Source organism: Aquila chrysaetos, assembly GCF_900496995.4.
Source record: "Aquila chrysaetos chrysaetos chromosome W unlocalized genomic scaffold, bAquChr1.4 W_unloc_2, whole genome shotgun sequence".
NCBI lineage: Eukaryota > Metazoa > Chordata > Aves > Accipitriformes > Accipitridae > Aquila > Aquila chrysaetos.
In genome coordinates, this window is record NW_024470322.1 from 3,060,904 (window position 1) to 3,083,852 (window position 22,949).

General features: G+C 44.9%; 1 protein-coding gene across 4 annotated transcripts in view; it reads right to left on the minus strand.

Moving 5' to 3' along the window:
* Positions 1-22,949, minus strand: part of LOC121232945 (tyrosine-protein kinase Fer-like) — a 216,201-nt gene that overhangs the window by 125,222 nt on the left and 68,030 nt on the right. For all 4 annotated transcript variants that reach the window (XR_005931770.1, XM_041121461.1, XM_041121462.1 and 1 more), the window contains 2 exons: positions 20,283-20,472; positions 7,559-7,651 (listed from right to left, as the gene is read on the minus strand). Coding sequence is in view for 3 of the 4 variants with exons in the window: in XM_041121461.1 (XP_040977395.1) it covers positions 7,559-7,651; positions 20,283-20,472 (283 nt within the window). In the remaining variant the exon portion in view is untranslated. The remainder of the gene's footprint in view (positions 1-7,558; positions 7,652-20,282; positions 20,473-22,949) is intronic.

The window sequence follows — 22,949 nt, forward strand, 5'->3', positions numbered from 1 at the left end:
AAGAGGTTGTGGAAGTTCCATCTATGGAGATATTCAAAATCCGACTGGATGTGGTCCTTGGCAACCTGCTCTAGATGACCCTTACTGAGCAGGGGAGTTGGACTAGATGATCTCAAGAGGTCCCTTTCATCCTCAATGATTCTGTAATTCTGTATAAAAAAATGCCTTTAAGTCTGGGGGTTCCTAGCTTTCTTTCTAAGTTATATCTCAAAAGGGTTAATTTAGTCCACAATCCTGATGGAAAACTGGAGAATATATTTAAGAGTCTGACAGAGACTCATAGTCTCAGACATCAAGATTGGGATCTAGAGCCCTGGGTGTCTATTGTATCAGGGATATTTTTAGACATGAGATCTGAGACCAACACTATAACCAATAGACCCATCACTAGAAAGAGTGACTATGCTCTATTACAGATTCAGAGAGAAGTGGGACTGTGTAAGAAATAATAACAGCTTGAACAAAAAGCACCCAGTCAGAGTTTTTAGGATAGAAAAGGGATGTACTCCAGCATAATGCATTTATTAGCATAATGAAGTACTAAAAGATCAGAATATTGTTCAGCCAAGAAGGTAGTCCTATTTTTCAATTTCATCAACAGTTAAATACTTCTCAGACTGGAGCTGTCTACCATTGTTAAAGTTAAATTACACAAAGCTATTCTCTTTCAGAAATTCCTAAACCAAAAATAATCTTTCAAAATGTTATAAAAGGTGTGACCAGTACCTCCTGCTCTTGACCCCTGGTAATAGTGTCGTCATCATTCTGCCAAGGATCCCAAATAGAACCTGCCTGTCCCCTTAGTGTCGGGTGACAAAAGGTTATTTATTTTGTTAAGGGATATTAGGAGTAGTTGCCTCTGCAGCATCCCCATCCCAGGACTTCCTCCTGCTCGGCCACTGGAGCCCAGTCCAGTGAGCCCAGGGACACGGGGTCTCTGCCCAGGCTGAGGGACATGGCTGCTACTTTCCCATTTGCAGGTTCAACCAGTAGCAAAGCTGAGCATGCATACCAGACACAAACACACTGTGGCAGGTTGACCCTGGATGGATGCCAGGTGCCCACCAAAGCCGCTCTAGCACTCCCCCTCCCCAACTGGACAGGGGAGAGAAAATATAACGAAAGGCTCATGGGTCAAGATAAGGACAGGGAGAGACCACTCACCAATTACCATCATGGGCTAAACAGACTTGACTTGGGGAAAATGAACTCAATTTATTGCCAATCAACCAGAATAGGGTAATGAGAAATAAAACCAAATCACAGAACACCTTCCCCCCCATCCCTCCCTTCTTCCCGGGCACAGCTTCACTCCCGAATTCTCTACCTACCCCCCCAGCGGCGCAGGGGGATGGGGAATGGGGGTTGGGGTTAGTTCATCACATGTTGTCTCTGGCGCTTCATCCTCTTCAGGGGCAGGACTCATCACACTCTTCCCCTGCTCCAGCATGGGGTCCCTCCCACGGGAGACAATCTTCCACAAACTTCTCCAACATGGGTCCTTCCCATGGGCTGCAGTTCTTCACGAACTGCTCTAGCATGGGTCCCTTCCACGGCATGCAGTCCTTCAGGAGCACACTGCTCCAGCGTGGGTCCCCCACGGGGTCACAAGTCCTGCCAGAAAACCTGCTCCGTGGGCTCCTCTCTCCACAGATCCGCAGGTCCTGCCAGGAACCTGCTCCAGCATGGGCTTCCCATGGGGTCACAGCCTCCTTCGGGCATCCACCTGCTCTGGCATGGGGTCCTCCACGGGCTGCAGGTGGATATCTGCTCCACCGTGGACCTCCATGGGCTGCAGGGGGACAGCCTGCCTCACCATGGTCTTCACCACGGGCTGCAGGGGAATCTCTGCTCCGGCGCCTGGAGCATCTCCTCCCTCTCCTTCTTCACTGACCTTGGGGTCTGCAGGGTTGTTTCTCTCACGTGTTCTCACTCGTCTCTCCAGCTGCAGTTTCTGTGCCACAGCAACTTTTTTTCCCTTCTTAAATACGTTATCACAGAGGTGCTACCATCATCGCTAATTGGCTTGGCCTTGGCCAGCGGCAGGTCCGTCTTGGAGCTGGCTGGCATTGGCTCTGTTGGACACAGGGGAAGCTTCTAGCAGCTTCTCACAGAAGCCACCCCTGTACCCCCCCGCTACCAAAACCTTGCCACACAAACACAATACACACACACACACACACACAGAGAGAGGACAATTACACAGCCAGTTACACAGACTGCCACAGACATGGTGCTGCCTTCAACCACACCTACATATAGGACTAGCATAAAACATAAGTATAGGCAGCCAACTCCCCTTACTCCTCTTTGGCTGGTAGAGATAAAAGGTCACTAGTGAAGGTACATACATGGCACTCTCTAGATTCACAAGCCCACCCTCTTACCCACTCCACAGGTCTCCTACTTGCCAGCTAGTCCAGCTCGATGCTTGTTAGCAGACACATGCACTCACACACTCATCCCACAGGCACTCTACACTCACAAGTCCCCCTGGGTATACCAGCATGGACCCTTACCCACCTGATATCCCTGCCCAGACCCAGGGCGTCCTACTTGCTGGCTAGTCCAGATTGCAGTTTGCTAGTACACACTCCCCTACACACCATGTTCGGAGAAGATACAGACACTTGGACACCCCCTCCTCCCAGCAGCCAGCACCAAGCGTGCGAGCTGTGACCTGCAGTCCTGCTCCAGCTGCTGTCACTGAGCCCCTCACTTGCCTCACTCATGCTAGTCCCTTCCAGTAGCAGGTTTTTGGGACACACACTATTCCCACCCCAGTAGCTGGAGGCAAGAGACCCCCACTTGCTCCAGTAGCTCACACTACAGGCCAGGGGCACCTACACCCCATGTCTGACTCTAGTAGCTGGCACCAAATCCATTCATGCCGGTCCCCTCAGTAGTGGGCGTTCCAGGCACAAAGTCTGTAGGACCCTACCTAGATCGAGAGAGCTATGGCCCCCTACAACTACTGATGCTAGGACCCTCACTTGCTCCAGTAGCTGACACCATAGGCCAGGGGAGCCTACACCCCCCCCCCGCCTCTGAGTCCAGCAGCTGGCACCAAATCCACTCATACAGCACACAGGTCTCACGAGTAGCTGGTGCTTAGTCCTTGCGGCACACACACGAGACAGAGAGTGAGATAGTTAAGAAAAGATTTAATAAGAAGATATAAGAAGATAGGATAGACTGTGGTGATCAGGTGCAGGGCTCAGCCAGACAAGCGTACTGACTGGCCCCATTCTACCTGTGACCAGCCCCTTTGGTAGTCTTTTCTGCCTACCCTCTTTGTTCATCCCTGCTCCCCCTTCCCCTGCACACTGCCTCATCAGTTGGCATAGTTCCACCTACCCCTCTCAAACATCCTGGACCCTCAGGTTTGCATCCTTATCAGTTGCAAAGTCCTCTTTGCCTGCAGTTTCTTGATAGTCCCTCAATTAGTGTGACTGACCAGGTTTGTTTCTGGTTATTGTCTTTGTTAAGGCTAATTGGTCAGATTTTATGTCTCTCTGTGTTTGTCTCCTTCCCTTTCCTTATCCTACAGGCTGAAGAAATAAACTCTCACACTCCACATATCGTAACCAATTAGTATGACTGGCCAGGTTTGTTCTTATCACGACCTCCCTTATCATTTGTCCCTCAGATTTTTCTCTGTCTGTTTTTGTTTATGGCTCCTTTGACCAGATACCCTTAAAGGAGCAGACACTCTCCTTCCACATACCCTTACATATTTGAACGTTTATTGTTCAAAGACACTGCATTTGACTGACCTTTGCTACATGATCAAGAAATGTTACGGGGTTCAAAGTAATAAAACCATTCCCACAGAAAAACATTTCTACTCCAAAAGAAACACTTCTAAGTATAAAAAAGAAAGTTCAATGTCAACAAGTTAGTTCATGACCTTCACAAAAAAAGGTTAAAAAACCCACATCTGATAATTGAGACAGCTCCTATAAAATGGATATTATCAACTATGACCATGAAATCCATTTTATAGCTTACAAAAGAAGCAGCCACCAGATAACACCTGCTTATGTTCAAACTGGGTCAAGTCTGAGTCACTGATTAGATTATCATGTTCACATCCCAGAATAAAAGCATCTTTATTACACAGAAAAAACAGGGAACATTTTAGACATTGCTAATTATGGTATTGTTTATAACACTAACATCAACCACTCCCCTTTTTTAAATTTGTTTAAACAAATATTTATTTCTTTAGAAGAAAGCAATGAAAATTCTACAAGGTATCCTATGCTTATTGTCTCCTACCAAACATTACCTTTAATTTTGGTCCTATACTATTGGTTAATCATAACTGAGGTAGAAATCTTTTTATTTTTTTCTGATGAAACAATTAGTAATTGGTCATATTTTGGATGTTATTGAAATTGTATTTTGTGGGAACATATTTAGCTAACGGTCACAAGAGCATTCCAGACGCCTTTAGAAGGCCTTGAACAGAATAAACAAGAAGACAAAAATAAGAAAGATATCAATTAGAAGAACACAGGTGCGCATTCCACGATAAAGGGAACTTGGCACAAAGAACCTCAATTCGGCAGTTTATCTTGACCAATTAGACTGAGACAAGTTTCGCATGTTTTAGTTAGTATAACCAATTATGTCTTATGTTTATGCGCGTGTACAGTGTTGATATAACCAATCATGAAGTGTAACTAGGCGCGTGGACAGCGCGTGAATAATGTGTGTAACCAATAGTAAAATAGCTAAACGCATGTACGGATGTAACCAATGTATAAAATGATGTCTGATGCTCTAGTAAAGGGTCTTCAACTATGATCATATTGATCTGTTGTTGAGTCCATGATTATGCTCCCATAGTATTTTTTTTTTATTAAAAAGTCTTCCTACTCCAACATATTTTCTGTATGATACAATATTCACCCTGACTGCTTATTAAAGAAAACACGGCTGAAAGCCCAGAAAGATCAGTACAAATGCAAGATGTATAATCATTTTAATATTGATTTCAACTTGATTTATCACTTAGCACTAATATTTGTATTGCATTTTATAGTTAGAATAAAATGGTTTAAATGCAAGAAAGGTTAGTCACTAAAGAAGATAGAAGAAAAAATGTTATGGGCACAAAATTATTTACAATTCCCACCTATTTTCTTAGCAAGTTTAAAGAACAGTAAGCTGCTTGAAATTACTAACTAGATATCTGAAAGAAAAGGTTTACATTCTAGGCCTCAGTGTTTTACAATTTCACTGATTAAAAGATCTTTTGCCCATTTTTACGTACACACTCACAGGAGCATTTTCAAATAAGTGACTGAACAGCTTACATGGAGAAATTTTTTTCTAAGATTTTTGCTGTTATTTTTAACTTGCAGTCAAATTAACAGTTAACATAAAATCATACAAAAGGAGAACAACTCATACTGAAGAATTTCTACTTCCACCCCCAATCCTTTTTTCCCCTTTTCTTTTTTCTTTAAAGATTTCCATTTTTTCCCACACTTTGCTCATGAGATAGTTCTCTTTCCGTGGGGAGGGAAACGCCCTCATATACTTCTTCATGCTCTTCATGTAACCATTAGTGTCTTTTTTGCTTATAATTAATCTCCTTTCTTCCCCCTACTGAACAATCCATTGAAACAGCAGCTTTTCTCCAACAACAGTAAATGAAGCAGTCTCAAACTGCTTTTTCAAAGCCTTTTTAAGAGCTGCTGGTTTTTTAAGTGAAAAACTGAGCAGAGTATTGCATTATTTCTAACTGTAAAAAGAGAGAATATTCTTGTACTCACACTGTCAATGAAAAGACAATAATAATGGAAATTATATGTTAATAAATAATAGGTTCCTTAATACTTTATTTTCATATATATTCTGAGCTCAGACTTTGTGTATTACTTCATTTTCCACCTTTAAACAAAGAAAACATTCTGTCAAGAAATTTTTTCCCCTCCCCATGTAAAAGAGAGACACAGACATGGATAAGAAAGTAAAGCAACACATTTTAGTTGATATTTTGAGACATTTCCCTATGGAGTATCTCCCAGCCCTGCTACTAGGCTCAGTGAAAACTGATTCATTCCCACACTGGGTTTGTGTGGCAAGGTTGTGGTAGCAGGAGGGCTACAAGGGTGGCTTCTGTGAGAAGCTGCTAGAAGCTTCCCCTATGTCCGATAGAGCCAATGCCAGACGGCTCCAAGACGGACCCACTGCTAGCTAAAGCTGAGCCAATCAGCAACAGTTGTAATGCCTCTGTGATAACATATTTAAGAAGGGGGAGAAAGTTGTGCAACAGAAACTGCAGCCGGAGAGAGGAGTAAGACTATGTGAGAGAAACAACTCTGCAGACACCAAGGTCAGTGAAGAAGGAGGGGAGGAGGTGCTCCAGGTGCTGGAGCAGAGATTCCCCTGCGGCCCGTGGTGAAGACCATGGTGAGGCAGGCTGTCCCCCTGCAGCCCATGGAGGTCCATGATGGAGCAGATATCCATACTGCAACCTATGGAGGACCCCACGCCAGAGCAGGTCAATATGCCCTGAAGGAAACTGCAGCCTGTGGAGAGGAGCCCATGCAGGAGCAGGTTTTCTGGCAGGAACTGTGGCCTGTGGGGGACCAACACTGGAGCAGTCTGTTCTTGAGGGACTGCACCCCATGGAAAGGACTCATACTGGAGCAGTTCTTAAAGAACTGTATCCAATGGGAGGGACCCCACACTGGAGCAGGGGAAAAGTGTGAGGAGGAAAGTGTGGCAGAAACGAAGTGTTATGAACTGACTGCAACCCCCATTTCCCATCCCGTCTGTGCTGCTCGTGGGTAGGAGGAGGTAGAAGAGTCAGGAATGAAGGAATAAAGCTGAGCCTGGGAAGAAGAGGGGGGTGGGGGGGAAGGTGTTTTTAGTTTTGTCTTTGTTTCTCACTTTCCTACTCTATTTTTAATTGGCATCAAATTAAATTAATATTCCCCAAGCCAAGGCTGTTTTGCCCAACTGGTGAGCAATCTCCCTGTCTCTATCTCGACCCACGAGTTTTTTAATCTTATTTTTTTCCCCCTGTTCTGTTGAGGAGGTAGGGGTGAGAGAATGACTTAGTGGGCATCTGGAAGCTGGCCAAGGTTAAGCCACCACAAGTAGTAGTAATAATAATATCAATAACAACAACAACAATAAGAAGAATTTATATGATGGCACCTCTATAATAAATATAGGAAATATCATTATTGCAATGATGGGTAAAACATGCCTGACCATCAAACCTACTGCAGATTATCATAATATACAGCATTACTAGTAAATCTACCACACAGGAACTGGTAATCTTTCAAGTATAGCAGCAATCTGGGAGCAGCAAAGAATATACAAATTCTTTTTTCTGAAGTGCAATAAAGTTGTTCTGACATACTATTATGTCACAATATTATCATATCCACTGATCAGTCAGAACTGTGCTTTTTATAAAGTCATTTTAATCTAATTTTTTCCTGTGTAAATAGAAATGTGTGATACTTCAGAAAAAAATCCTACTTAAGCTGCAAAAATAAGAGACTTCTACATTGTTGATACTACTTACCGATGATGAGCCCAACATGGATTTTGGAGATCTTATAATTCCAGCTATGGAGTGACGTATAGTGTCCAACTTTGAGACTTTGACCTTCTTGTCCTAGGAGAAAAAGTAATATCTCCAGTAAAACCAAGCAAATCAATATGGATTTACCTCTGTACATTAATAATTGAATTACTGGAGGACATGGAATGTAGACTCATGGATTTTGTTTGAATAGAAGATAGGGACTGATCTGCTAGTGATACAAACCAGCAAGCTTGTGTCAACATCAGTGGGATTATGCTACTGCATACGAATTGAAGAGCTGAAAGATTCTGTGATTCCTTAAATATTTAGTGCAATTATTTTAAATATCACTATTGTTAACTATAAGAGATCTCAAATTCTTTTGCACCCTAAAGACAGAGGACCTAATTCTCAGCTGTCCTGAAATACCTTTTCTTTTTAAAGGGTATTGGTTTGACAGCATATAATAAAACCATACATAATAAAACCCATATATACTGTATTGGGTCTGGCTGAGATGGAGTTAATTCTCCCCATAGCAGCCCTCATAGTGCTGTGCTCTGCATTAGTAGCTAGAAAGGTGTTGATAACACACCAGTGTTTTGGCTATTGCTGAGCAGCGCTGGCACAGCATCAAGGCTGTCTCCCCAACATTTTTGCCCCCTCCCTCAATGGCAGGCTGGGGCTGGGCAAGATCTTGGGAGGGGACATAACCAGGGTAGCTGACCTAAACTAACCAAACAGATATTCCATACCATATGACGTCAGCTCAGTTATAAAAGCTAAGTAAAGGGAGACGGAAGGGGGCATTTTTGTCTTCCGGAGCAACCACACGCGTACTGAAGCCCTGCTTCCCAGGAAGTGGCCAGACATCGCCTGCTGATGGGAAGTAGAGAATAATATCATTTGTTTTTCTTTGCTTTCGCGCGCGACCTTTGCTTTCACTTTATTAAACTGTCCTTATCTTGACCCACGAGCCTTTTGTTATATTTTCTCCCCCTGTCCAGCTGAGAAGGGGGAGTGATAGAGCGGCTTTGGTGGGCACCTGGCACCCAGCCAGGGTCAACCCACCACAGTCCTTTTTGGCGCCCAACGTGGGGCACGACAACGGCAGTTTTGCATTAAGCGTGCCTTAGCTAGTTATTAAGTGGCAAGCTCCTGTGCAGGTCACGGAGCTTGTTGGCTGCTTGCTTATCTCTACCTTGCTGAGTTTGGGAACATGGTAATGCAAATAATGGCTGTGTGCTTTGCCTTGGCACTGATGGTTTTTTTGTGCTGCGGGAGCTATCTTGTGGGGAGAATGAAGGAACTCGGGAACATGCTAATACAAATAATCTATGTGCTTTGTCCTGGCACTGATGGCTTTGCTGTGTTGTGGGAGCTATCTTGTGGAGGAGATGAGGGAACACATCTCCCTCTCCCTACAGGCATTGATGTGAATGGTTTTATTATGCAGGCTCCTGAGGTCCTTGTTCACCCTTATGTGAGCTGTTCAATACTAATAATTAATACTGGTGGTATTATGGGTATTGTGGAATCTGGTCTCATCCTGGTATAAGAGAAGACAAGTTTCGGGTGAGGCAATACTGAAATGTGCCCTCAAGCGACCGGTCCCTGGGTGGCAGGGTATATGGAAGGATTTGGGCAGATTCCTAGGACGGTTATCACCTCCCATAATCTGGGACTTTACACCTGAACAGGCAAGTAACCCTGGCAAACTGACGCGCCACCTGATAGAAGGGTGCCTTGCCTATCCCAATGAAAACCAGCAGCTTCTCGCACTGTACTGGGGCTGGCCTATGCCTACCGAGCCATAGTTCAACACTCTCAGAGGACCATGGTTGAGGCAGGGACCCAGACTGCATCTGAGGACACCATCGAGATAGGGACCCAAACAACAACAACCACCACAGTAATTGCCCCAGTAGTGAAAAGAAACAATGGAAGGAGATCAACAGGTCCATACCATCGATTAGTAAGGGAAGAAGAAGAAGAGGAAAGCCTTAATTAGAACCTGGTCCTTCAATAAAGAAATTGGAGGAAGGAGTGAGGAACTTAAACAGGAAGCGGAAACTACCCGGTCCCTGACGTCCTCAGAACTTCGGGACTTGCGGAAAGACTACAGCCGCCAGCCAGGTGAGCGGATCCCTGCCTGGCTGCTCCGATGCTGGGATAATGGGGCCGACAGTCAGCTACTGGAAGGCAAGGAAGCCCAACAGCTGGGATCCCTCGCTAGAAACCGGGGAATTGAGAGGAATTGGAAAGAAGGCAGCAATTTGCAGTCTCTGGAGCCGGCTCCTCTCAAGTGTGAGGGCAAGATATCCATTCAAGGAAGATCTTGTGAATTCCTCAGAAAGTGGACTACCGCAGATGAAGGCATCCAGTACCTGAGAGAGTTAGCAGTGGTGGAAGTCATCTACAGTGATCTAGATGATGAGGAAGTCCAAAGATCCAGAGGATGTCCTGTGCACACGGGCCATGTGGAGAAAGGTGATTCAAGGTGCCCCAGCGTCGTATTCTAACAGCTTGGCAGCAATGTATTGCCCAGATATGGAAACACCAACTGTGGAGAAAGTGTCGTCTTGGCTCCAAAACTTTGAAGAAAATCTCTGTGTCTCCTCACCCCTACAGGACAGTGCCTTGGCTGTTAGGGATGCTCCAAGAAAGCAGTCCTCTCCTGCCCCGGTCAGAGGGAAAGGGAGCCCAAGGTGTATGCTGTGTGGTGCACTCTGTGTCGTGGTTTAACCCCAGCCAGCAACTAAGCACCATGCAGCCGCTCACTAACTCCCCCCCCACACCCAGTGGGATAGGGGAGAAAATCGGGAAAAGAAGTAAAACTCATGGGTTGAGATAAGAACAGTTTAATAGAACAGAAAAGAAGAAACTAATAATGATAATGATAACACTAATAAAATGACAACAGCAATAATGAAAGGATTGGAATGTACAAATGAGGCGCAGTGCAATTGCTCACCACCCACCGATCGACACCCAGTTAGTCCCCGAGCGGTGATCCCCCGCCCCCGTCCCCCCAGTTTATACACTACATGGGACGTCACATGGTATGGAATACCCCATCGGCCACTTTGGGTCAGCTGCCCTGGCTCTGTCCTGTGCCAACTTCTTGTGCCTCTCCAGCTTTCTCGCTGGCTGGGCATGAGAAGCTGAAAAATCCTTGACTTTAGACTAAACATTACTTAGCAAGAACTGAAAACATCAGTGTTCTCAACATTCTTCACATACTGAACTCAAAACATAGCACTGTACCAGCTACTAGGAAGACAATTAACTCTATCCCAGCTGAAACCAGGACAACTCTGGTTCTTCCTGCGTGACCAAGGGGAGGACATGAGGAAGTGGGATGGTGAACCCACCTTTAAGCTGGAAGCCCATGTACGTGAACTGAGAGGGAAGACAGCTGTTAAGAAGGGGTCACCCAAGAAGAAGGCTGTCAGCATAGTTGCTGTAGAGGCCCAAGAAAGCAATCAGCGATCTTCCAGGCATATAAGAACTGAAACCACCTCCCTTGATTCTGGTGAGGGGACTTCTGGTCTGGCACTGCAAGGGTCAGACAGTGAATACTCTGATGAGGAACAGCAACAGAGGGTCCCTGCCTTCGGCCAGGAGGAGGAAAGGGATGACCAGATATACTGGACTGTGTGGATTCGATGGCCTGGCACATCAGACCCACAGAAGTATAAGGCTTTGGTAGACACTGGTGCACAGCGTACGCTGGTGCCATCAGGGTACAGGGGCACAGAACCCATCTGGATCTCTGGAGTGACAGGGGGATGCCAAGAATTGTCTGTATTGGAGGCTGAAGTGAGCTTAACAGGGAACAAGTGGGAAAAGCACCCCATTGTGACCGGCCCAGAGGCCCCTTGTATCCTTGGCATAGACTACCTCAACAGAGGGTACTTCAAGGACCCAAAGGGGTACCGATGGGCTTTTGGTGTAGCCACTGTAAACACAGAGAACATCAAACAGCTATCATCTACCCTGCCTGGCCTCTCGGAAGATCCCTTCATTGTGGGATTGCTGCGAGTTGAAGAACAGCAGGTGCCAATCGCTACCAGGACGGTGCACCAGCGGCAGTATCGCACAAACCGAGACTCCCTGGCTCCCATCCATGAGCTGATTCATCAACTGGAGAGCCAAGGAGTCATCAGCAAGACTCACTCACCTTTTAATAGTCCTATATGGCCAGTGCAAAAGTCTGATGGAGGGTGGAGGTTAACAGTAGATTATCGCAGCCTGAACGAAGTGACACCACCACTGAGTGCTGCTGTACCAGACATATTAGAGCTCCAATATGAACTGGCATCAAAGGCAGCCACGTAGTATGCTACAATTGATATTGCCAATGCGTTTTTCTCCATTCCTTTGGCAGCAGAGCACAGGCCACAGTTTGCTTTCACGTGGAGAGGTGTCCAATACACCTGGAATCGACTGCCCCAGGGGTGGAAGCACAGCCCTACCATTTGTCACGGACTAATCCAAACTGCACTGGAACAGGGCGATGCCCCTGAACATCTACAATACATAGATGACATCATCGTGTGGGGCAACAAGGCAGAAGAAGCGTTTGAGAAGGGAAAAAGAGTAATTCAGATTCTTCTGAAAGCTGGTTTCTCCATAAAGAAAAGCAAGGTCAAGGGACCTGCACAGGAGATTCAGTTCTTGGGAATAAAATGGCAGGATGGACGCCATCATGTGCCTATGGATGTGGTTAACAAGATAGCAACTATGTCTCCACCAGCTAACAAGAAGGAAACACAAGCTTTCCTAGGCCTTGTGGGGTTCTGGAGAATGCATATTCCAGGTTATAGTCAGCTTGTGAGCCCTCTCTATCGAGTAACGTGGAAAAAGAACTATTTTGAATGGGGCCTTGAGCAACAACAAGCCTTTGAGCATATCAGACAGGAAATAGCTCATGCAGTAGCTCTTGGGCCTGTCCGGACAGGACCAGATGTGCAAAATGTACTCTACACTGCAGCTGGGGAGCATGGTCTCACCTGGAGCCTCTGGGAGAAAACACCAGGAGAAACCCCAGTTGGACCATTAGGGTTTTGGAGCTGGGGGTACCGAGGATCAGAAGCCCACTACACCCTGACTGAAAAAGAGATACTAGCAGCCTATGAGGGGGTTCGAGCCGCTTCAGAAGTTGTTGGTACAGAAGCATATGTCCTCTTGGCACCAGGATTGCCCGTGCTACACTGGATGTTCAAAGGAAACATGCCCTCTACGCATCATGCAACCAGCGCTACATGGAGTAAGTGGATAACATTGATCATGCAACGAGCTCGACTGGGGAAATCCAACCGCCCAGGAATTCTGGAAAAGATCATGGACTGGCCAGAAGGCAGAGATATTGGAGCATCGCCTGAGGAGGTGGCTTGTGCCCAAGAGGCACCACCATATAATGAGTTATCAGAAGACGAAAGGCATTATGCTTTGTTTACTGATGGATCCTGTTGTCTGGTAGGGAACCATCAGAAGTGGAAAGCTGCTGTGTGGAGTCCCACACGACAAGTCATTGAGGCCACTGAAGGAGAAGGTGAGTCAAGTCAGTTTGCAGAAGTGAAAGCCATCCAACTAGCCCTAGATATTGCTGAACGAGAAAAGTGGCCTTTGTTCTATGTCTATACCGACTCCTGGATGGTGGCTAATGCCCTATGGGGGTGGCTACAGCAGTGGAAGAAGACCAATTGGCAGCGCAGGGGTAAAACCCATATTGGGCAGCTGCATTGTGGCAGGACGTTGCTGCCGGGTAGTAGAACACATGGCTCTAAAGGTACATCATGTAGATGCTCACATGCCCAAAAGCTGCACCACCGAAGAAAATTGAAACAATGAACAGGTAGACAAGGCTGCCAAAATAGAAGTAGCTCAGGTGGACCTGGACTGGGAGCATAAGGGTGAGCTATTTGTAAGCTCGATGGGCCCATGAGACATCGGGACATCTAGGGAGAGATGCAACATATAGATGGGGTCGTGATCGAGGGGGTGGACCTGACCATGGAGGCCATCACACAGGTCAGTCATGAATGAAACATGTGCTGCAATCAAGCGAGCCACCAGAGTAAAGTGTCCCTGGAACAGGGGGCTGGCTGGGGGTTTTCGATATTGCGAGGGCCTGGCAAATTGAGACATTGGACCACTGCCACGAACAGCCAAGGCAAGCGCTACATACTCACAATGGTGGAAGCAACTACTGGTTGGCTAGAAACATACCTGTAAACATGCCACTGCCCGAAACACCATCTTAGGCCTTGAAAGGCAAATTTTATGGCGACATGGTACCCCAGAAAGAATTGAATCAGACAATGGGACTCATTTCCGAAATAACCTCTTAAGGCTCCTGGGCAAAGAAACACGGCATTGAGTGGGTGTACCACATCCCCTATCACCCGCAAGCATCTGGAAAGATTGAGAGATATAATGGACTGTTAAAGACTATGTGGAGAGTGCTAGGCAATGGGGCATGGAAGCATGGAAGCAAATTTAGCAGAAGCCACTTGGCTAGTTAACACCAGAGGATCTGCTAACCATCCTGGTCCTGCCCAAACAAAACCCCTACATACTGTGGGAGGAGATAAGGTCCCCGTAGTGCACATGGGGAAGTGGCTGGGGAAGGCCGTGTGGATTTCTCCTCCCATGGGAAAAGGCAAGCCCATTCGTGGGATTGTCTTTGCTCAAGGACCTGGGTGTACTTGGTGGGTAATGCGGAAGGATGGGGAGACCCAGTGTGTGCCTCAAGGACATTTAACCTTGAGGGAAAAAAAATCTGTGATGTGAGTTGTATGTTGTAGGAAGTAATGTATCAGGAACGACCTGAACTGCAGAGGAATGAACTTCGCAAGGAACCAGACGAGTGCATCGGTGACCCAAACCAAGCAGGTGTTGGTGCCCAACGATCAAACATACTGCTTCTCCTGTCCTGACCACTCATCTTGACGGATGGGGCCCAAGTCATAACCTGTGTGTGAACATCTGGAGGAGTGGAAGAAGCCCATGGAATATCTATCTGTTAATGGACAGGGGATAGTAATTAATAAGAATGTATAAATCTGTATGTTGGGTATAAAGGTGGTTTTAGTATGTAGTTTCAGTTGTAAGTGTTGGTAAGAAGGTATTTCAGTAATGAGAATTAAATACAATGGCGTGGTTAGAAGATATGTGTATTAAATTATGTGGGACCTGAGCATGATGCAAATGGTATGGAATAAGGGATGGAGATTAAGGGAGGAGGGGGAGTGATAGAGCAGCTTTGGTGGGCACCTGGCGCCCAGCCAGAGTCAACCCACCACACATACATACTTGCATTATCCTTAATTTGTTTTCTTCTTTTATTAATCTGATCTTCTCTAATAATACACTACTTGTAAATATTAATACCAATCAGTACAAGTAATAGGATCTGTTTGTTTTCTGGTACTACAATAAACCACAGGGGCAGCCACCACTACCTGGATTTTAAATCCTGTAAGAAAAGAGCTATTCACTAAAACTACTTCCATCACAAGTAAATGGAAAGTCCAAAGTGTTTATAACTTGACTTAGTCCAAGGACTGTTTATTTCCTAATATGTGATTCATTGTCAGCTCTCAAATTTTAGTATCAAAGAATCTGTCAAAAATACATAAATGTATTTTTAACACTGAAAAACTTAGTTTATTTCTTATAACTTCACCCTCAGACACAGATGAGGTATTTTAATGAATATTTGCAAAATAATTAAACCTGAAGCAGAGAGACCACAAATTAAAAATTTCATTCTAATTAGCTATGGGTTAATTAAGCTGTAAGAAACTGAAAATGGAAACAGAATAAATCTGTTTTGTAGTGTAACAAAAAAGATTGCTTCAAAGTTTTGAACATACCCCCTTGACTGAAGAAACACAAAATCTGATAATGTAATAAATGCAGTTTCGGTTTATTCCAAGAATTCTGAATGAGCAACAAAATCCATTAAATATGTATACACAATAAAGCATTGTTTGAAAATGACTCCCAAATATAATTTAGTTTACAGGATATAGGTTAAACATTGTCTTAGTAAAATAAATTTACTTCTTTAGCAGCAAAATTCTGCAATATTCCATAATTTGTTTGTCATGAAAAGAGAGTATGAAAAAGAATATTTCATATAGGAATAGAAAAAAGGCTAAAAGGGAATTTACCAGCCACTTGAAATTAACACCAATCAATACAATTTTTATTCTTTTTATCAGACTCAAGTAATACTGCATGACAACTACTTTTCTTACAGTGAAATACTCTGTCCTGAGTTGACTGTCAAGTCAATATTTATTTTTTAAGTGTTGATGAAATAAATTGACTACTTAAAAAAAAAAATCATTAATAATGGGACAACACAGTGTCTAATTTTGCTTGCATGGCTATCAGGCTTGGAATGATCAATTCATTTCACACATCTTTTCACAAATGAGCCACAGGATTTAGCTGTGACTAAATTTCTACTTCTTACATGACAGGAAAAATTAAGTTACCAAAATATGCATGAATTCCACTGTGTTGTGTTTCCACCCCTGGGGTAGTCGATTCCATGTATTGGACACACCTCCACGTGAAAGTAAACTGTGGTCTGCACTCTGCTGCTGAAGGAATTAAGAAAAATGCATTGGCAATATCAGTTGTGGCATACCACTTGGCTGCCTTTGATGCCAGTTCATATGGAATTCTAGCATTTCCAGTATGGCCGCACTCAGCGGTGGCATGACTTGGTTTAGGGTGCAGTCCTTCAGGAATGTCCCCCATGGGGTCACAAGTCCTGCCAGAAAACCTGCGCCAGTGTGGGCTCCTCTCCATGCGTCCACAGGTCCTGCCAGGAGCCTGCTCCAGCGCAGGCTTCCCACGGGGTCACAGCCTCCTTCGGGCACCCACCTGCTCCGGTGTGGGGTCCTCCACAGGCTGCAGGTGGATATCTGCTCCACCATGGACCTCCATGGACTGCAGGGGGACAGCCTGCCTCACCATGGTCTTCACCACGGGCTGCAGGGGAATCTGCTCCGGTGCCTGGAGCACCTCCTCCCCCTTCTTCTTTACTGACTTTGCAGAGTTGTTTCTTTCACATTTTCTCATTCCTCTCTCCCAGCTGCTGCATTGCAGCAGTTTTTCCCCCTTCTTAAATATGTTATCACATAGGCACTACCACTGTCGCTGATTGGCTCAGCTTTGGCCAGCAGCGGGTCCATCTTGGAGCTGGCTGGCACTGGCTCTATCGGATATGGGGGAAGCTTCTGGCATCTTCTCACAGAAGCCACCCTTGCAGCCCACCCCCGCTACCAAAACGTTGCCATGCAAACCCAATACAGGACGTTATGAGAAACAGTGTCAAAGGCCTTCCTGAAGTCCAGATAGACAATATCCACTGCTCTCCCCTCATCCACAAGGCCAATCAGTTCCATCACAGAAGGTTATCAAGTTGGTCAAGCATGACTCCTCCTTGGTGAATCCATGCTGACTACTCCTGATGATTTTCTTGTCCTCCAAGTGCCTGGAAATGATTCCCAGGATTAGCTGCTCCATCACGTTTTCGGGGATTGAGGTGAGGCTGACTGGCCTGTAGTTCCCTGCGTCCTCCTTCTTGAACATAGGAGGGACATTTGCTTTCCTCCAGTCCTCAGGCACTTCTCCCAGTCACCATGAGTAATTAAAGATTATTGAGAGTGGCCTTGCAATGACATCTGCCAGCTCCCTCAGCAGTCGTGGGTGCATCCCATCAGGGATCATAGACATATGCATGTCCAGTTTGCTTAAGTATTCCTTGACCTGAGCCTCTTCCACCGAGGGTACATCTTCCTTGCTCCAGCCTTTCCCCCTGGTCTCTGGGACCTGGGATTCCTGAAGGCTGGTATGCTAGTAAAGACTGAGGTGAAGACGGTATTCAGTACCTCAGCCTTTTCCATTTTCTATGTAACCAGGTCCTCCGTCTCGTTCAGCAATGATCCCACGTTTTCCCTAGTCTTCCTTTTGTTGCCTATGTACTTAGTGTAGCCCTTCTTGTTGCCTTTGACATCCCTGGCCAGATTCAATTCCAGGTGGGCTTTGGCTTTCCTAACCTCATCCCTGGATGCTTGGACAACATCTCTGTATTGCTCTTGGGTTACCCATCCTTACTTCCACCCTCTGTATGCTTCCTTTTTGTTTCTGAGTTTTGCCAGGAGCTCCTTGTTCATCTACGCAGGCCTCCTGGCATTTTTGACTGACTTCCTGCTCATTGAGATGGACCGCTCTTGAGCTTGAAGGAGGTGATCCTTGAATATTAACCAGCTTTTGTGGGCCCTTCTTCCCTTCAGGGCCTTATCCCATGGGACTCTTCCAAGCATGTCTTTGAAGAGGCCAAAGTCTGCTGTCCTGAAATCCAGGGTTGCAATCTTGCTTTTTGCCCTGCTCCCTGCCCTCAGGATCCTGAACTCCATCTCACGGTCACTGCAGCCAAGGCCACCTTTGACCTTCGCATCCCCAATGAGCCCCTCCTTGTTGGTGAGTATGAAGTCCAGCAGAGCACCTCTCCTCGTTGGCTCCTCTATCTCTTGGGTCGGGAAGTTATCATCAATGCACTCCAGGAACCTCCTGGATTGCTTCTGCCCTGCTGTGTTGTTCTTCCAGCAGATATTGGGGTGGTTGAAGTCCCCCGTGAGGACCAGGGCTTGTGAATGTGAGTCTGCGCCTATCTTATCTGTCTGTAGAGGGCCTCATCCGCTTGTTCTTCCTGGTCGGGTGGCCTATAGCAGACACCCACTACAATGTCACCTTTACCCATCTTCTCTTCAATCCTAACCCATAAACTCTCCGTCAGCTCCTCATCCATCCGGAGGCAGAGCTCTATGCATTCTAGCTGCTCTCTCAATAAAGAGCAACTTCCCCTCCTTATCTTCCCAGCCTGTTCTTCCTAAAGAGCCTGTACACATCCATTGCAACATTCCAGTCATGGGAGCCATCCCATCCCATCTCCGTGACCCCAACAAGATTGTAGCCCTGCAACTGCACACAGACTTCTAACTCTTCATGTTTATTCCCCATACTGCGTGTGTTAGTGTACAGGCACTTCAGAGAGGCACCCCAGCATGTTGAGTTCCTGGAGAGAGTTTGGGGGATTTCTCCATAATGGTACCTTGTAGGCAAGGTGCCTTGTTTCCTCTTACACCAGGATGAAACCAGGTTCCACAAACCCACAAAAAGCCAACAGTCTTAGATACTAGGATCAAACAGCTTACATAAGGATGTGCAAGAACCTTAGGAGCCTGTGCAACAAAACTATGCATATCAATCCCAGAGGAGAAAAGGGAGGTGTTATCCCTCATTCTCTCCACAAGATAATCCAGCCAGCACAGGAATGGCATCAGTGCCAGGGCCAATCACATGGTCGTTATTTTTATCAAACTGTTCCCAGGCACAGTAAAATAGAGAGATAAGCAGCGCAGCAAATGGCCAAAGCTAAAAGCAGCCACTAACAAGCCCTAGATTCTATTATACAGTAAAGCAAGCAAGCTCTGTGACCTGCACAAAAGCCTGCTAATTAACAACTATGACAGTTATAGCACACTCAGATCAAAACTGTTGTTATCTTGAGCCCCACACTGAGTGCCAAAAAGGGCTGTAGTGGGTTGACCCCATCTGTCAGCCAAACACCCACCCTGCCTCTTGCCCACTCTACTCTCCTACAGGATGGGGAGAAAATGGAAGGAAGGTGAGAAGACCCATGAATCTAGATAATGACAGTTTAATGGGGAATGCAAAAGCTGCATGCACCAACAAAGCAAAGAGGAATTCATCCGCTACTTCCCATTGGCAGGCCTGGAAAACAGGGCCTCAGTACACATAATGGTTGCTTGGGAAGACAAACGCCATAACCATGAATGTCCCCACTTCCTCCTCCTTTCCCTGAGCTTTTACTGCTGAGCATGATGTTATATGATATGGAATATCCCTTTGGTCAGTTGGGGTCAGCTGTCTTGGCTATGTCCCCTCCCAACCTTTTGCCCACCTCCAGCCTACAGACTTTTTGGGGAGGAAGAGAGAGTGAAAGCGTTGGCACTGTGCAAGCCCAGTTCAGCAGTAGCCAAAACACTGGTGTGTTATCAACACTGTTTTAGATACAAATGCAAAGCACAGCATCATACCAGCTACTATGAGGAAAGTTAACTCCATCACAGCCAGAACCAGTACACAATGCAAGGTCAAATGACCTGCACAAGAGATCCAGTTTTTGGGAATAAAACGGAAGGATGGACATCGGCACATCCCTATGGATGTGATCAACAAGATAACAGCCATGTCCCCACCAGTTCATAAAAAAGAAACACAAGATTTCCTAGGCATTGTGGCTTTCTGGAAATAGGCATTCTGGGTTATAGTCAGCTTGTGAGCCCTCTCTAGCGAGGGACCTGAAAGAAGAACTATTTCGACTGGGGCCCTCAACAGATCAAACAGGGGATAGCTCACGCAGTAGCCCTTGAGCTGGTCCAGTAAAGAACAGCTGTGAGAAACATATTCTACACAGTAGCCATGGAGCATGGCCTCACCTGGAGCCTCTGGCAGAAAACACCAGGAGAAACCTGAGGTCGACCTCTAGGGTTTTGGAGCCGGGGGTACTGAGGATCCGAGGCCCACTACACCCTGACTGGCCTCTGACCCCAGGACTAAAGTACAATAGCAAGGATGCATGATGTACTTAAACAAATGCAAAGCTTACCATAGAAGTGACTGATCTGGCATCTTCTTCATAATTCACTACAGGTGGTGGCTCTTTCCCATCATTTTCTTGAACCTTTTGTTCCAGTAGTTCTTTCTGGGCTGCAAATTTTGCCTCAGAGCATCTTAATTGCTGAACTGTTTGCTTGAGTTCTTCCAGTGCATGCTTTTGGCTCAGCAAGAGTACAATACTGCAGAGAAAAATAACAAACAATTTTAAAACATATGATTTAAAATACATATTTTGCTTCATGAAAGCTACATAGAATAAAGCATTTTCAATACTGGAATTTGTTTTTCTTTTTTCACTTTATTCATCCATGTAATGAAGGAAATTATTAACCTTTTATAAGTAAGAGTCTGAGAAGTCCTCAGAATTATTTGTTCAAAGGCATAAACACATGAAGTAAGTATTAGAAAATTCTCAAAGCTACAAGACAATGAAAGCAGACACCTACTTAGCGATTCCAAAACCAAAAATCACATTGTAGTAAAAACAGAAGAAATTGTCTTCATCTACTTTGGTTGAATTTACAACCGTTAGGGTTCCCTGTCCTTTTGGGTAGAAATACACTTTTAGATTATGATTTCCAGTGATGAGGAATCCACTGCAATCCACATAGCTGTTATAATAATAATCTTCATTATTAAACTCACCTTATATCCAGTAAATTGGTCTGGCTCCATGTTAGAGATACCTGTTGTCTCCATCTTCTGGACTGAAAGGTCCTCTACTGCATAAGTATTTCTGGACTGCAGTTCAGAACACTCTTTAACTTTTTTTTTTTTTAAGCTAAACAAATTGAACTCCATAAGGGGCTAAAAGAAGTTCTTTCTCATCTTCTACATGCTTTTATGGCTTTTCGCTGACACCCCCCCACACACACATTTTTCAATATCTATCAGAACTGGACCCTGTATTCTATTAGCAGTCTCACCTATACCACAGTCTTCTGATACAGTATTTCACCATTTATAGATTTAGAGATCACAAGAGCATTTTCAAATTTCCCCCATTAACTCCAACACCTTCCCAAAGACAGACCAACAGCCACTCTCAAGCCCTATAAGCTTTCTTTTTTGTGTGTATAAGTTTACATTTGGAAAGAGACAATTAGCCAAGCACAATATATAATGCAATCTGAATTTACTAGTGTCTCATCTCAATGTTTTAGATAGTTTTCTTCCAGGTCACTGATTAAAAAAAAGTTCAGTAATTCAGAGTAAGAAGATTTAGTTACAGTTATATTTCATGTCCACTAGCCAGTTTTTAGTCTATTTATTGATTCTTCTTTCTTTGAGAGAGACTTCATACCTACATTCTTACACTGACAAACTTCAAACTGTTACCCTATAAATCGCGCCTTGTAGAAGACCTAAGATTTTTCTTTCTAAAACAACAGTTGTAGCACAGCTTACTGAAAGCTCTATCAGCTTTAAATGCTTCAGGGACATGATAGTATTTAAAACAGATCGGGGGGGGGAGGGGGGAGGAAACCCACAACCCTGCAAGTGGCCTCACAGCAGACAGCCATGTAAAAAGACTGTACCAATCTCCTATGCTGCAATCATCAAGATTTCCACCTTTGTTGCATGCAAATGGAGAGCCATTTGAAGAGGTTCTGCAGAGGGAAAAAAAAACCAAAACCAACCTACCAAAAAAACCCCAAAAGCTCCAGAGTGCTCAGTCCTCCCAGAAATTAATAAAGTTAAATCTGGAGGGCTTTCAGAAGGATCTAGATCTGTGTCAATAAAAGGAAAGAATCCTCCTTACACTGAGAGTATCAAGTATAAATTCAGTCCTAGAAGCATGAACCTTCAGGAATAAGGAAATACTGAAAAACTAACTTCTTCGCTAAGAAAGAACAGAGATTAATTGAATTAAGATGGCCATAAGACAGACTTTCACATAAAGATATCGAAGAACAACCATATTTAACTCCAAGAGATATTGTAAAACAGTAGTGAAGGACAAGCAGATTACTTAGAGCATATACAAGTACCTAGAGGACACTTTCAAATTACCCCCAAGAACTGCCAAAACCAAAGATGGACAGAAGTTGTCTAACACAGAGAACCATCCACCATCCATGGTGCAATATAGACAACCTTAAAAGCACTCAACTGGAACCCAGAGACGTAGTCTAGAAAGAGGTGCAGAGTTCTCACGGTCTGAAATGACAGATGAAGCAGGTTGAGGGACCAGAACTACCAAGAATGAGGACAGTGTAGAGAAAAATCATAGTATTCTGTCACTCTACACCTTGAGAATAACCCCTGGAAGACAAACCCTCCTGCCAGCCCTCCAATTCTTATGGGAAAAAAAGGAAATTTAGAAGTTATCCCTGACAACAACCCACTCCTGAGCAGAAATTAAAGTATTTCTCCTTTGCCCTAGCAGCAAATAAATCTGGCTCGTGTAATTCCTCTCTCACGAATTATGTTGGTGGTTGTACTCATGAATGAGGTTCACAGCTCTGCTGACACACTGTCCACAAGAGAGCTGGAAAATCCAGAAAAAACAATTCAAATATCAACCTCATCAACAATTCCACACATCCACAGCTTCAGTCCTCTCCAACAAAGCAGGGGAAACCTGATTCAACCTTGTTTGTTGATACAGCAAGAAGTTGCTCTGTCATAACCTGTACATGTAAACACTGAACAT